This window comes from Gymnoscopelus microlampas (genome assembly GCF_963454915.1).
Source record: "Gymnoscopelus microlampas genome assembly, chromosome: 2".
Lineage (NCBI taxonomy): Eukaryota > Metazoa > Chordata > Actinopteri > Myctophiformes > Myctophidae > Gymnoscopelus > Gymnoscopelus microlampas.
Genome location: NC_139939.1, coordinates 32321299 through 32334752, shown reverse-complemented (window position 1 = coordinate 32334752; position 13454 = coordinate 32321299). Strand labels below are relative to the sequence as shown.

The 13454-nt window shown below is 42.8% G+C and overlaps 1 protein-coding gene across 2 annotated transcripts in view; it reads left to right on the top strand.

The window, feature by feature from the left end:
• The window catches only part of grk4 (G protein-coupled receptor kinase 4), a 66622-nt gene that overhangs the window by 47652 nt on the left and 5516 nt on the right, over positions 1-13454 (top strand). For both annotated transcript variants that reach the window (XM_084072960.1, XM_084072961.1), the window contains exons 8-14: positions 850-990; positions 4171-4361; positions 6727-6764; positions 8379-8468; positions 9919-10127; positions 11743-11880; positions 12789-12926. In XM_084072960.1, coding sequence (XP_083929086.1) covers positions 850-990; positions 4171-4361; positions 6727-6764; positions 8379-8468; positions 9919-10127; positions 11743-11880; positions 12789-12926 — 945 coding nt within the window. The remainder of the gene's footprint in view (positions 1-849; positions 991-4170; positions 4362-6726; positions 6765-8378; positions 8469-9918; positions 10128-11742; positions 11881-12788; positions 12927-13454) is intronic.

The window sequence follows — 13454 nt, the reverse complement described above, 5'->3', positions numbered from 1 at the left end:
GTAAAGTTGTGTACACATTGCTGTTGAGGGTGTTTTTATTTTTGTTTCGTTTCCATCCAAATGAAAATGCGATCAAGGTCCACAAAACATCTGAGACATTGCTTTAGCTTCAGCTTAACTGATAATTAATTTTGCTCCCTGACACAAATCAATCAATGAAAAATAATTTCTATGTCGTTTTCGTGTCATTTTCTATTATATTTTCCTTTCACTGGCATGAGAATCGATAGCGGACAAGTACTGTGGAAAGTTGAAAAAAACTGAAGAGATATATCGTCACTGTCGGGGCAGAAACCTCATATCTCAATATTTCAACTTTTAACATAAATAAATGCCCCACTTCGTCATACTACAGTGTCACACAAAAGTAGCAAGAATAGCCGATCTACAAGCACACAAGTTAGCTTGAAGATCTGCTTTTTTGTTATTTTGAAAGTGGTTAAGTGTGTCTGCGGGTTTTATAAATATTGAACCAATTAACAAGAGCTTGTGACTAAATAATAACTACATTGGATCCATTGGAACACAGGTTCTTTTTTACATTTCCTGAAAAGTAGCGGTTTGGGCGGTTTCCACACGACAGCGACGATATATTAATGATATAGGATAGAAGAAATATGAAAGACAGCTTGCTAATGTGTTAAACGTGGAGTTATCATATTGACTTTCAATGGGTATATGTATTTTGTTAAAAATGTTTGACATGTTACCAAAGTTTTAAATTGTTAATATGCCAAGAAACGTAAAAAATAAGTAACCATGTTTCATGCAGGCTGTAGTTTTAAAGTGTGTATTGCAGCGTGTGCATTTGTGTAACACGTGGCTGTTTACCTGTTCTGTTTTCCCCAGGTTTGTGCCTGCCAAGTACGTGCCACTGGTAAGATGTACGCCTGTAAAAAGCTGGAAAAGAAACGAGTGAAGAAAAGAAAAGGTGAAGCAATGGCACTAAACGAAAAACGCATTTTAGAAAAAGTTAACAGTAGTTTTGTAGTAAGTACTACCTTTTTCTTATTCAATCCTTTAAACATAATTTTGATTGTGCTCATGTTTGTGTGTGTGTGTGTGTGTGTGTGTGTGTGTGTGTGTGTGTGTGTGTGTGTGTGTGTGTGTGTGTGTGTGTGTGTGTGTGTGTGTGTGTGTGTGTATGTGTGAGATCGTATGATTGTGCTTGCACGCATACACTTGTCAGCATTCCTATATTACTGTCCATTTGTTGGGAGTTTATATCATTTGGCAAATCTATTGAAATGTATTTCTGTTGCTATAAACCAACAGTTTTCCAAAGCTGCACACAAGGCAAAAGTATAAATGGAATATATTTTTTACTTCACAATTTAAAACATGTAAAAAAACAAAAGTTGTTATATACTGTATACTGTATATACTACACTGTATACAGTTTATACAGTATACTGTATACAGTATATACGCATGACTGACTCAGTATCCAGGCCCTGCGCCGTTGTGTCAGCCAAAAATGATTACCCTGCTACCACTGTACCTAAAGCTCTCAGCAGTGGGGTTGCTCTTGGCAAATTTTTCGGCTTCTCTATAAATTGAGCCATAGTGGTATGAAGGCAGAGGTTTTTGGCAGGTTCACAGGGCCTCAAAATTTAGGCAGACAGTTTGCCATTTACGTATTTATTCCATGCTATACAAGAATGTAATTGCACATAAGGGACATTTGACCAGAAAGCAAGTTGATTTGTCCCTTGATTAATACTCATCTTAAATAAATGTTACATTTATAACCTGATTTTCTTGCACAAACATGAATAGTCTGGACAATAATCTCATAAACCAATTCTTCCAACCAATACAGATATTTGACCCCAAAAGCAACCATTTTCACTCTTGTTGCCATTGACCGTGTATGCCTGCAGTGTAATGTGTGTGTTTCTGATTTATTGTTGCCCGCCCTACTTTCTGTCTGTCACACTCTCACACTTGTGTAAATTGAGATGGATGAACCTTCTTTTAATCCCAGCTTGACTATGTGTTTTTTCTTTGCGTAAATGCTCAAACGCTGTGCAGTTGGGGAGTACACATGAGGTGTTTGTCTGTTTTCATTGTATCCCTGTTGGATGTACAAAGGCTCTCAGGTACTCAGGCAGGAAAAAGGAAACTTAGCTTTAGCTCTGCGTTTTGTTCCAAAGAAGATTATTGTACCAAAGACAAGTAAATTAAAGCAAGTATTTGTTTAACATTCTTGGAACACATTGAGGAGTGGCTATTTGGGTTAGCATGTTAATTCCTGATGTGTGGGGTCTGTGTGTATGCAGGTCTCCTGCTAGACTAAAAAGAACATTGTGTGACATGTTAGTCATTTACCTTCATAGAACAGCGTGAAACTGACACCTACTCTAGTTAGTGGGAACAGAACAGAACAGACCAGAACAGACATACTCTATTTGAAGCTGAAGCTGATGGGAGTTTTTGTGTGGTACACCATCAAAACCTCAGTGTTAATTTAGCTCTGAGAGTGTAAAAATGCATCCTCACGGGTCCATTTGTACATTCTCAGAGTTAAAATAACACTATGGGTTTGACTGTGTATGAGGTGTTGAAGTACTCCTCGTCTGATGTAGCATGAGCTACGTTACGAGTCCTTGTTTTGAGTGACTCATTGCTAAAACACACACACACACACACACACACACACACACACACACACACACACACACACACACACACACACACACACACACACACACACACACTCAGAACCTGAAATATGCTTGTTACAGAACGTCAGACGTGCAGCTCATGTCACCTGGGATTAGCATGTTGCTGTGTGTGTGTGTTCATGCAAGCACGCATGTGTTAGAGCTGCAGGCAGAAGCAATGGCTCTTCATTTGCCTCTCTGCCTATGAGAGCAGCTCTGTTGCCAAGCAACGCTGCCCAAACAGCAGTAGCAAGGAGAAGAGTCAAGTACTCTCTCAAACCCCTCTCTCTCTGTCTCTCTATGTATTTATCTATCTCTGTCTCCCACTCTCTCTCTCTCTCTCTCTCTCTCTCTCTCTCTCTCTCTCTAATATCTAATGATCTATCGCTCTCTCCCTTCTCTTCTCCTCTTTGCAAAAGGATTTTCTTCCCAATCAATGCATACTGAGTCTGAGTCAGTATGTTCTGAAAGTCCGTATTTCCCCCTTGCTGCTGCTTACTGGGTGTACTGTGTCCGAGTGTGGGAGTATATGCCTGTGGAGTATATGATTGTGTTTTGGTTTGAGTGTGTGTGCGCATGTGTGCGTGTTCCCATTAAAAGGCCATAGGGATACTTTGCAAATCTTGGCCTTGAGCGTGAGTGAGTGAGTGTGTGTCAGGGCAGGGTGACCCTGTCCTGTTGTATCCAGGAGCTTACACTGGGGCAGGAACCACCTTGCCCTGTGGCACAGAGACAGTTGCCTACTTTCATTTCCAATGGGAATGTTCATTACTGCAGAATGACTGTATAACTGTGGTGTATGCGTGTATGCGCATGCTGCCTCTGTGGATATATTGTGTGTGGGTGCATTTGTTTACTTGTGTACACTACACACTATAGGATTTTATGTTTGCTTATATGCATGCATACTTTGTGTGTGTGTTTGTGGGTGTTTGGGGGGGGGGGGGGTTATCTCTGTCATCCTAAGAACTTTCCCATCCCGTCTTGGGTCACTTTGGTGTGCACATAGCCAAAACCAGCTGGGATTTTTCCTGATGGTAGCAACATCCCCCTGACAGTACACACACACACACACACACACACACACACACACACACACACACACACACACACACACACACACACACACACACACACACTACACTCTGTGTGTCATTGACCTGCAGGGGAAAGGCCGGGAGGCGGGTGGATGGGAAAGAGGTCTAGGAGAGAGATAGATGGTAGGATTAGAGCGAGAGGACAGGAGGTAATGGAGTGAGGGCTGGAAATGAAGTTTCTGTGTTTCAGTGTTTGTGATCCATCCGTTTCTCCTTCTCTCTGACGCTTTGTGTACATTCTTTGCATTTTGCTTTTGGGCTATAATGGAATTGTCGGGAATATTACATGAAACAATTGCACACTTGTGGGCCACCGTGTCTCCTGACCGTTGCACATCTCCTCCTCTGCACTGTTTCCTTCCTGCTTCTCCTCCCCGCACCTCCCCTGACACCCCCCCTCACCCCAGGTTAGTCTAGCTTATGCCTATGAGACCAAGGATGCGCTGTGCCTGGTGCTGACCATTATGAACGGCGGCGACCTCAAGTTCCACATATACAACATGGGCAACTCGGGCTTCGATGAACAGAGGGCCATCTTCTACGCAGCGGAGATCTGCTGTGGTCTGGAGGACCTGCACCGCGAGAGGATAGTCTACAGGTTTGACTTACTTACTTGTCCCGCAGTGGGAGTGGTATCTTGAGAGCACTGTAGGCAGTTTAGGCAACAATATTGGTGAAGTCAAACATTTCATGGCAAGTGTTTTTCTATAGATGTCTTTCTAAGTGATGTCATTCGTCCCATGAGCATAGGGTCAAGTTCAATTTGGAGGACAAGAACATTTATTTTTAAAAAGAGTAAATTCTGTGCTAGATGGCCAAAAGTTGATGCCGAGAAGCCATTTGTTTTAGTAAGTTTGTAAGGATCACAAGTCACAACATATTAATTAGATTTTCCCCCTAAATATCTTTTAAAATCTCTTTTATTTGAGCTATATTAGCACATGTTTAGGAGCAGGACCACACCTTAAACACTCCCCTTCCTGTCCTATAGGTCTACGTTAGTCCTATAGACCAATTATTTGTTTACAAACATTGAGACTGGATTTTCCAGTTGCATGTAATCAATTCCCAATAGATTACCAAACCCTGGAGGCAGGGTTTTGAGGACAACTGGTTTGAGAATAGTTATTATGTTTACACACAACGGAAACAACAGAGTACATATTTCAAGTGGGCGAGATCACCGTAAACATCCTAAAACTTCTTCCTGCGCACTGGGAGGAAAAATGCAGCTAAAAGTTTGATGGAATGCATTTCCACACGTGCAGTGACTTATTTTTCGTTGCGTCTGATGAAAGATTAGATGCAAATTAATTTGTCCCATCGTCATCGCTGCCCTCCACTGGGGGAATCAATGGTCAAAGAAATCAATTAACTCATTCACTGCAAGTATAAATAAATAAATCATAACCCATCCACTGCCACGATTTTTCATATTTCTTAACTTTTCAAGTGGTCACAAAATATTTATATCCACTATGATCAATCCTCTGATAGTTGCTAAAAACGGAGGCTTTCACTGTGCTTCCGGGAAAAACATTGTCTCGTGAACAACCTAGCAGTCGTCTAACACACACCCATTACTCATCAGATGACTTCCACATCAAGCATCTTTACCCAATCTTTAACTGCCAATCTACTTTCCTGCTGCATCAGCACCCTCTGTTCAGGTTATTCCTCTCCCCATGTGGCACATACCCTGTAATAAATGTTTCTGCTTGCGTTTAGCTGTTTCATATAGTGTCTTGAATTACCTCCCAGTCTATCGAATTCCAATCCATCTTGCCATCCTTGCGTTTTGGGCCCATCTGTTATCTCGGGAGAGTGCCTCACTTCCTTCTAAAAAAAAGCAAAACCATGGCTCATTATACTGTGTGCATCGATTGGCTCGGCAAAACAGGTGTCTAGTCACACACACACATGGCTCTGAGTCCAATTAGTTTGACTCAGGCCAAGTGTGACTGCCTAAATCAGCCATCACCCACCCTACAGAGTCCTTTACTTACGAATGAGAAAATCTCAGTATGCCTCCCATTCACAAACTCTTTTGGCCATGTGGCAACCTGATATTGATTACACTCCAACCTCCGCCAGGTTCTCACCATATACAGTATGAACCCGGATCACTCTTTACGAATTGACGCTACAGCTATGATAGCTTCCCATAGTGAAGTGCCACATGTCTTAGGCTATGTGCATAACTGTAGTTTTGGGTTTCCAGAAGGTGGCATACCAGTTTCCTGTTCCGGTTCAGTTCCCCATAGCTTTGTTTGATTGGCTCAGAAGATTTGAACTGGAAACGCACATGACACCTGGTTCAAATCTGCTGCCGAGCCAATCAAATGAAGCTATGGGGAACTGAACCGAAACCGTAAACGTGTACCACCTTCTGAGAACTACAGTTACACACAGAGCCCATTCCATAGGAAGATGTGTGGGGGTCTGCTGAACCCAGAAGCTCTGGTGGTTCCTTAGGTGAAATATTCCTCACACCTCAGCCGATGTGCCCTCCCTGTAAGGTTACGTTTCTACTTATCACGCTCACCACTGTTAAACATATATTCTTATTTGCATTTAATTCATGGTGTGGTCCTTAGCTATTGAAATGTAAACTTTTTGAAAAATTCTGGGGAAAAGGAGAAACAAAGAGAAAGCCTTTTTATTGTTTTATTTCTTATGGCTATGTTTATTTGTTTTACATAAAGGGCACTTGTCTCCTTGTCCTCAAAAATAAAATGTGTGAGGCATGCCTGTGTTTTCTATTTAAGCCCCCTGTGTTTAGCCACATTGATTGATTTCTTCCATTTGCCAACACCATCTCTGCTGACATTAGTGTTAATCACCATAACGTTTCCTGTGGTGTCACTGCCGTTTGGCAGCGTTAACGTTATTTCACATTTTTCAAAATCATAAAGGTTCTGTTTGAATAAAAAAGAAAAATCTTTTTTTTTCTTATTTTCCAGGGATTTGAAACCTGAAAACATCCTTCTGGATGATCGTGGTAAGTTCCAGACCTGCTCTCTCACTGTTCCACTCAGGTCCAAGGTGACTTTAAAGTTTTGACTCAACATCAGCATTGTGTAGTCCCTGGTTTTCTGTCCAAAACATAACTCCTCCATTTATCAGTCTTCTCTTTTGGGAGGCTGTGTGGTGACTGGTTAAAGCACAGTGAATCTTTGGTAGAGGTTTGGGTTGTGTAGTTACCTTGCCGTGATGTAACTCCAAATATTGGCGACTGTGGCGAGATATCTTGTTCAATTGCTCTGTTGATTAGACATAGATACAAACTTTGTGTCCTCATTGACTTACATTGCACAGTGAAAGGTCTCAAAGGTCACTATTTAGCTCATAAATAAAGGCAAACAAAGCAGATTCTGCCTAAAAAAACTGCCAACTTCCTGTTGATTTTAGTATTTGAGGATGTGTGTCCGAGGACCCATTTCGGGTCTTCTTTCTAACTAGAGGTTTGGGCCACTATGCGACAGCTCACATCTAGACTTCAGGTCACTAACCCGACCCTCACATCTACGTCACACCGCTGATCCAACCAAAATGTATGAGTATTTCGCCAGGTATAGGGGCATATTACTGTATATGGGCATAATATGAAGATCCGATTGTCAGAACCGCCGATCCGACTGATATGCCCCTATGGGCATGTATGGTCCGACTGATAGACTTCAAACTCGCTGTGCGTATAGCCGTTGACCCAAGGGAGGGAAGTGCAGAGTGGTAAGTCGGTCAGATCAGTGGTTGTACCAAAAATCACACCCTGTGTGAAGGAAGCGGTGCCTTTGATGAGTGGCCTCCTGGTGGCGCTATAATAGGGCGGGGCGGGGCTTCAGCAATTAATGCTCGTCCCTATTGGTGGTGTAAGTCCACATACCAAATTTGGACTTGGTGGCATGCTGCAAAATGGAGTTATAGCTGTTTAAAGCCAGTGGCCTCCTGGTGGCGCTATAATAGAGCGGGGCGGGGCTTCAGCAGTCAATGCTCGTCCCTATTGGTGGTCTAAGTCCACATACCAAATTTGGACTTTCTGGCATGCTGCGAACTGGAGTTATAGCTGTTTAAAGCCCGTGCTCAAACGGACATACGGACAAACGGACAGACGGACAAACGGACGGACATAGTCAAAGGTAGAGCGGCTGGCACCGCTAAGAATATGGATAAATCCGCAAATGTCTTAAATATGACGTCATAGTACTGAATTCATAGTCTAGCCTGGACTCCATATTTGTTCATGGCTAACTCTGTATATGAGCAGGGGCCACATGCGCAAATCAGCGTTGTTAGGGAACGGTTTCTGTTGTGTTTGACATCAGTGCATGTTATGCACATCCACTGTCGACCCAACATCGATGTTGGGCAATTTTAATTTTAAAAGAGGAAGGAAGCAAGGATACAAATAGCAAAATCAACGTGAAGTTGTTTTTCTTAAACGTGTCGCAACGGCACACGTTCTCAGCTCGTAGATCAGCTATTTTCACTGAATGTTCACCTATTTTTGCAGAATGTTGGCCTAGTTTCGCCGAATATTTGCCTATTATGACGTGACCCAATGGTTGACACAAGCCATTAATTATGGCTGGTAAAAATGTCTCTTGTGCTATAGGACACATCCGGATCTCAGACCTGGGCCTGGCAGTTCAGATCCCTGATGGGGAGACGATACGAGGGCGAGTTGGGACTGTTGGTTACATGGGTAAGACATGGATGCAATTGAACCTATGCAGCTCCACTTCCCTTTCTGCTAATTGCCATTCACCTCCTTTCTTATGTGAGACATTTACATTTTTGTAACTTTCAAATAGGGCTGCATGATTAATAAAAAAATATATAAAAATATCGATTCATACATCTATGTGATCACGTCGCTTGCTGAAACTAACAGACCTACAAGTTCACATTGTGTCGCATTGCAACATGATGTGAGCTTTTAAATCTGTTACTTTCGGCGAGCAACGCAGTTATACGACTACATATAAATTTAAACTTTTGCCTCAAAATATTGATAGGCTGGTGTCCTTGGCCAATAAACTTTACAGTAGTTGGCTGTCCAAAAAAATACCTTTATTGTTATTAATGTTTAGCAGCATTTAAATCAACCACTTTTGAGTTTTCTAAAATAATAATAAGAAAATGAACAAGTTCTTTTTGTTAGAAGAGATAACAGGGCGCTCGGGTGGCGCTGTGGTAAAGTCACTGCCCACCACCACGGAGGTTGTGGGTTCGAATCCACCGTGGGGCATCCGGCTTTGTCGAGCGTCTACTCAAACACAATTGGCCCGTGTTCGGGGGAGGGAAGCCGGACGGGGAGGATGATATTGGGCATTGCACGTAGTCCTACGGGCTGGGGCGGCAGAGGGGAGTGTTGGGCGGGAGGAGTAGTACGAAGGCTCTACGTCCTCCTGGTGGGGGCTTCTCACTGGCAGGTGAGTCAGTAGGATACGACAGCAGTGACAACACAGAAATGTGTGTGGGGCGGCATCCATTGGCAAAACGACTAGATTGGGGTGAAAAAGGGGTAAAAAATGATTGGCTACTCTAACTTTAGAGAAAAAAGAAAAAAAAGAAGAAAAGAAAAGAAGAGACCAGCACTTTGATATACTGTATTCTGTTTTAAGTCCAGCACTATTGGTAGTTTAAAGCCTGTCTAGACAGACAGCAACCTCTCAACACATTTTTACTCGCATCTAAGAATCCAATAAATGTATTTTATTGAAGCGTTGTGTGTGAGAATCGTGATCTCAATTATTGGGGAGGAAAATCGTGATTCACCTTTTAGCAAGACTTGTGCAGCCCTACTTTGAACACAACCTTTGCTGTCTATCCATACTACACGTTCTATGCAGTCCAAGAGAATGCACATGCATCCAAATAAAAAGTCAATAGGTACTAGGTCAAAAAATAGTACTTGAGAAAAGATAGAATATAGCACATTTCTTTAGATGCTCCCAAAGTGAATTTTATTGCCCTTTCTGTGCCACCTTTCTGTTTCTCTCACACTCTCTCTCCCTCTGAGGCGATCCAGAATGAAAGCCCAGTTTTCCATTCTGCTTTTTGAAGTAATCATTGTTTTTCTTTCTCTACCTCCTTCCTTTAATCACCTCCTACATCTGACCCTCTTTCCATCCCTCGGTGACTCCCTCAAGCTCCTGAGGTCATCCAGAATGAGAGCTACAACTTCAGTCCGGACTGGTGGGGGCTGGGCTGCCTGGTCTTTGAGATGATTCAAGGCCAGTCGCCTTTCCGCAAACGCAAGGAGCGCGTCAAGAGGGAGGAGGTGGACAGGCGAGTGCGCGAGGACCCGGAGGAGTACTCCGATAAGTTCTCAGAAGAAGCGAAGGACATCTGCAGACAGGTGAGAAATGAGTGATGAGGAGAGGCATTAAAGAATTACAGTCACTTTGACGCATTGTGTGACAATCAGGGGCAAGTGTGCACTCGGAAAAAATATGTAAATGCTGACCTGAAGGGAGACAGATTCAGAGACAGAGGGCATTGAACAATCATTCGGAGGCTACGGACAACTTCAAAGGGAGGATTTGAAGTATTTATGCTTTGTGACGCATGTCCCTTTATTTAGGTCAGTACTAGTAGTATAAAATTGTTGGCAGAAATGAATAACCCTTCATTGCCAGTTTTCTATGAGTTGTGTGCAGTGGTTGTCCTAAGGCCCTGTTCAGACAGGCAGCCCAAATCTGATATCCTATCTAGATTGGAGTCTGCCAGTCTGAACAGGGCCTTAGTGTACTAGTGCACCATACCTGGATTAGGTGTATTTATCTACTTGGCCTGAGAAGAGTTCTGTATGTCTCTTTTTCTCTGCGCCTTTCTCTCCCCTACAGTCTCACTAAACCCCAGCCCCTGACGTATTCTCTCTAAAAGAGGGAACTACTGGTTTGCTTCGGTTCTGAGGAGAGGGGGAGGGGACATTTATTTGTGTGACGCTGTGGAACATTCTGACCTCAGGTTCAGCAGAGTCAAAAGACTCCCCAAGGAGAGAGGGAGAGGAAGAACAGGGAGTGGGGGGTCAGTTGGGCGAACAAGGGTGTAAGGAGGAATTGGAAGAAACATAATAAGGAGAGAGAGAGGTGTCTGCCCTTTTATCAGCTAGATGGATATCACCACAGACCAAAATAGACAAGTGATCTGAGCTGTCAAGAGGAGAGAGTGAGAATGAGATTTGGCTTTTGAAGCCTGTGGTGAATTATAAACAATTATGGGACTGCAGGAACTATAGAAAGAGGGGGGAATTACAAAAGGAGAAGGAAAGAAGAACACGAGAGCGAATGAGAGAAAGAAAGCAGGAGTCAGGGAAGTGTTATGAACACGGTTGTTTAAGCCACCACCACCGCTTGCTTGACAACAGACGCAGTCAGTATGCCCGCTGAAAAGTGAACCAATAAAAATGGCACTCCTCCTGAGGGACTCCACAAGGCCTCTGTAGATGGGGTGCTGATCACATTATCCAGAAGCTCTGGTGGAGACAGCGATGGTGCTCTGTTATTCTTACTGTGTCAGTGCTGTGATTTAAGCTCTGCCTGTGTGTGTGCATATACGTGTGATGATCTGTATCCGTCCTTATGCCATCATGGCGGGTCAGACTTACACACAACGAGGATTATGTGTGGACGGTGTACGTGTGTGTGTGCGTGTGCATGTGTATGTGTTTGTATATACATGCACTTTTGTATCCACTCTGAGATGGGAGGATTAGACTAGCGATAAAACTGTCAGTGAGTTAACCAACATCACATAAGCCTACACTGTCTGTGCGTATGTTGCTGTGTTTTAGGATTTACTGAGGTGAGGCTGATACAGAACTAGCTCTGTTTTTAAACAAATTGGAAGTGGATCAAGGAAAATATTTGTATCCATGTTGACCGGTTGGGGGTAACTCAAGTTGAGAAACAAAAGAATGACATTTCGGGAAATCATAACACAGCTCTTCACTTCCTCTTCCTGTGTGTCAGCTGCTGTCCAAGGACCCCAAAGAGCGGCTGGGGTGCCAGGGTCGTGGGGGAGTCGAGGTGAAGCAGCACCCCATATTCAGAAACATCAACTTCAAAAGGCTGGAGGCAAATATGCTGGACCCTCCCTTCAGTCCTGACGTAAGCATCAGCACAGTATACACATGGCACACACAGTATAGCACATACAAGTAGGGCTCTGCAATATATTGAGGCTAGATATCATCTGAGAAGTGTTATTTACTACCCATCTTATACTTTTTTCTTAAAGAATGTATACAAAAATATATATTATCATCACAATACGATATTATTGTCAAAATATCGATATTGAGGTTTTTGGTAGAAAAAATATCTTGATATTGGATTTTGTTTTTATCACCAAGCCCTGAATTCACTGTTCATATTCCCCTGAAAGCTCAAAATAAGCTCAAAATAAGCATACAGGAAATACCATTGTCACAAATAAACACTCACAGTGGAAGCTAGCTACCACTGTCTCCCAGAGTCCCTCGTGGTCTGCTCCTCTTACATATGTAGCAGAGTGGCTCACAGCCTCAGCCTGATGACCTAAAACTCTAATATCTCCCCCGGGCTATGGGAATATCCCTTTAGTCCAGTGGTTAAGATGTAGGCATTCCATGCAGGAGACCCGGGTTCGAATTCCGGGTGCTACACATTCTCTCTCCAGGATAATAAGGCTTTTCGAAGAAAAACATGACATTTGTCATGCTATAAATAGACGATGAGACCGGACCGGAGATGAGACCGGACCAAGAGGTTAAAGCAATAGAAGAAAGCAAGAGATTATCTAGATTTCTTATTGTGGGTTATTTAGGTCAGTGGGCTTATGCTGAACTATGCAGTGCACAGAAGACGGTATAGGAGTGTGAATCTTTATTATTCAAATTATACTGGTGGTATTTAGGTTTTGTTTGATTTTCACTTTTTCCCCTCAAAGTAGACATGTCACTGTTTTCTGCCTCACATTTCTCGTTCCTTTGTTTAATCTCTCTCACTGCGTGTATCTCTCTCTCTGTCTCTCTCAGCCCCGGGCGGTGTACTGTAAAGACGTCCTGGACATTGAGCAGTTCTCCACCGTCAAAGGGGTGAACCTTGACACCACCGATGATGACTTCTACCACAAGTTTGTCACAGGCAGTGTCTCCATCCCCTGGCAGAATGAGGTACTGCATGCAGGCCAGACAGATGATGTCATACCTCAGTTCAGCAGCGAGACAATACAATGTGTTGCTGCAGCATTGGAAATGGTTACATGTGGAGAAATGAATGGCATGAACATGTAAACACAGATGGGTGATGATGTTATTTATCTTAGTGTAACATCATCTTTATCGGCTGCAAACGCCGAAACCGTTGTAATAACAACACTTACTGTATAACAGTGCTGTAAATGCCTGACCCATGATCGATGTTCAAGCCTTCAGTCATCTGCCTACAGGCAGTTCTCTAGATAAATGATTCAATTCAAAGGAACTTTATTGGCATGATAAAACATACGTTTACATTGCCAAAGCATATGTCAAAAACATAAAAACTATTATAAACAAAATCGGGAAAGTACAGTATGTACAGTACAGTCGGAGGGGGTACAGTATTGTGTAAACAAAGCTATGTAACATTGCAACTGGAAACACTGGCTCACATGACCACTAATGTTCATTTGCTGTTAGAAAGTTACATTGGCAAAGGTA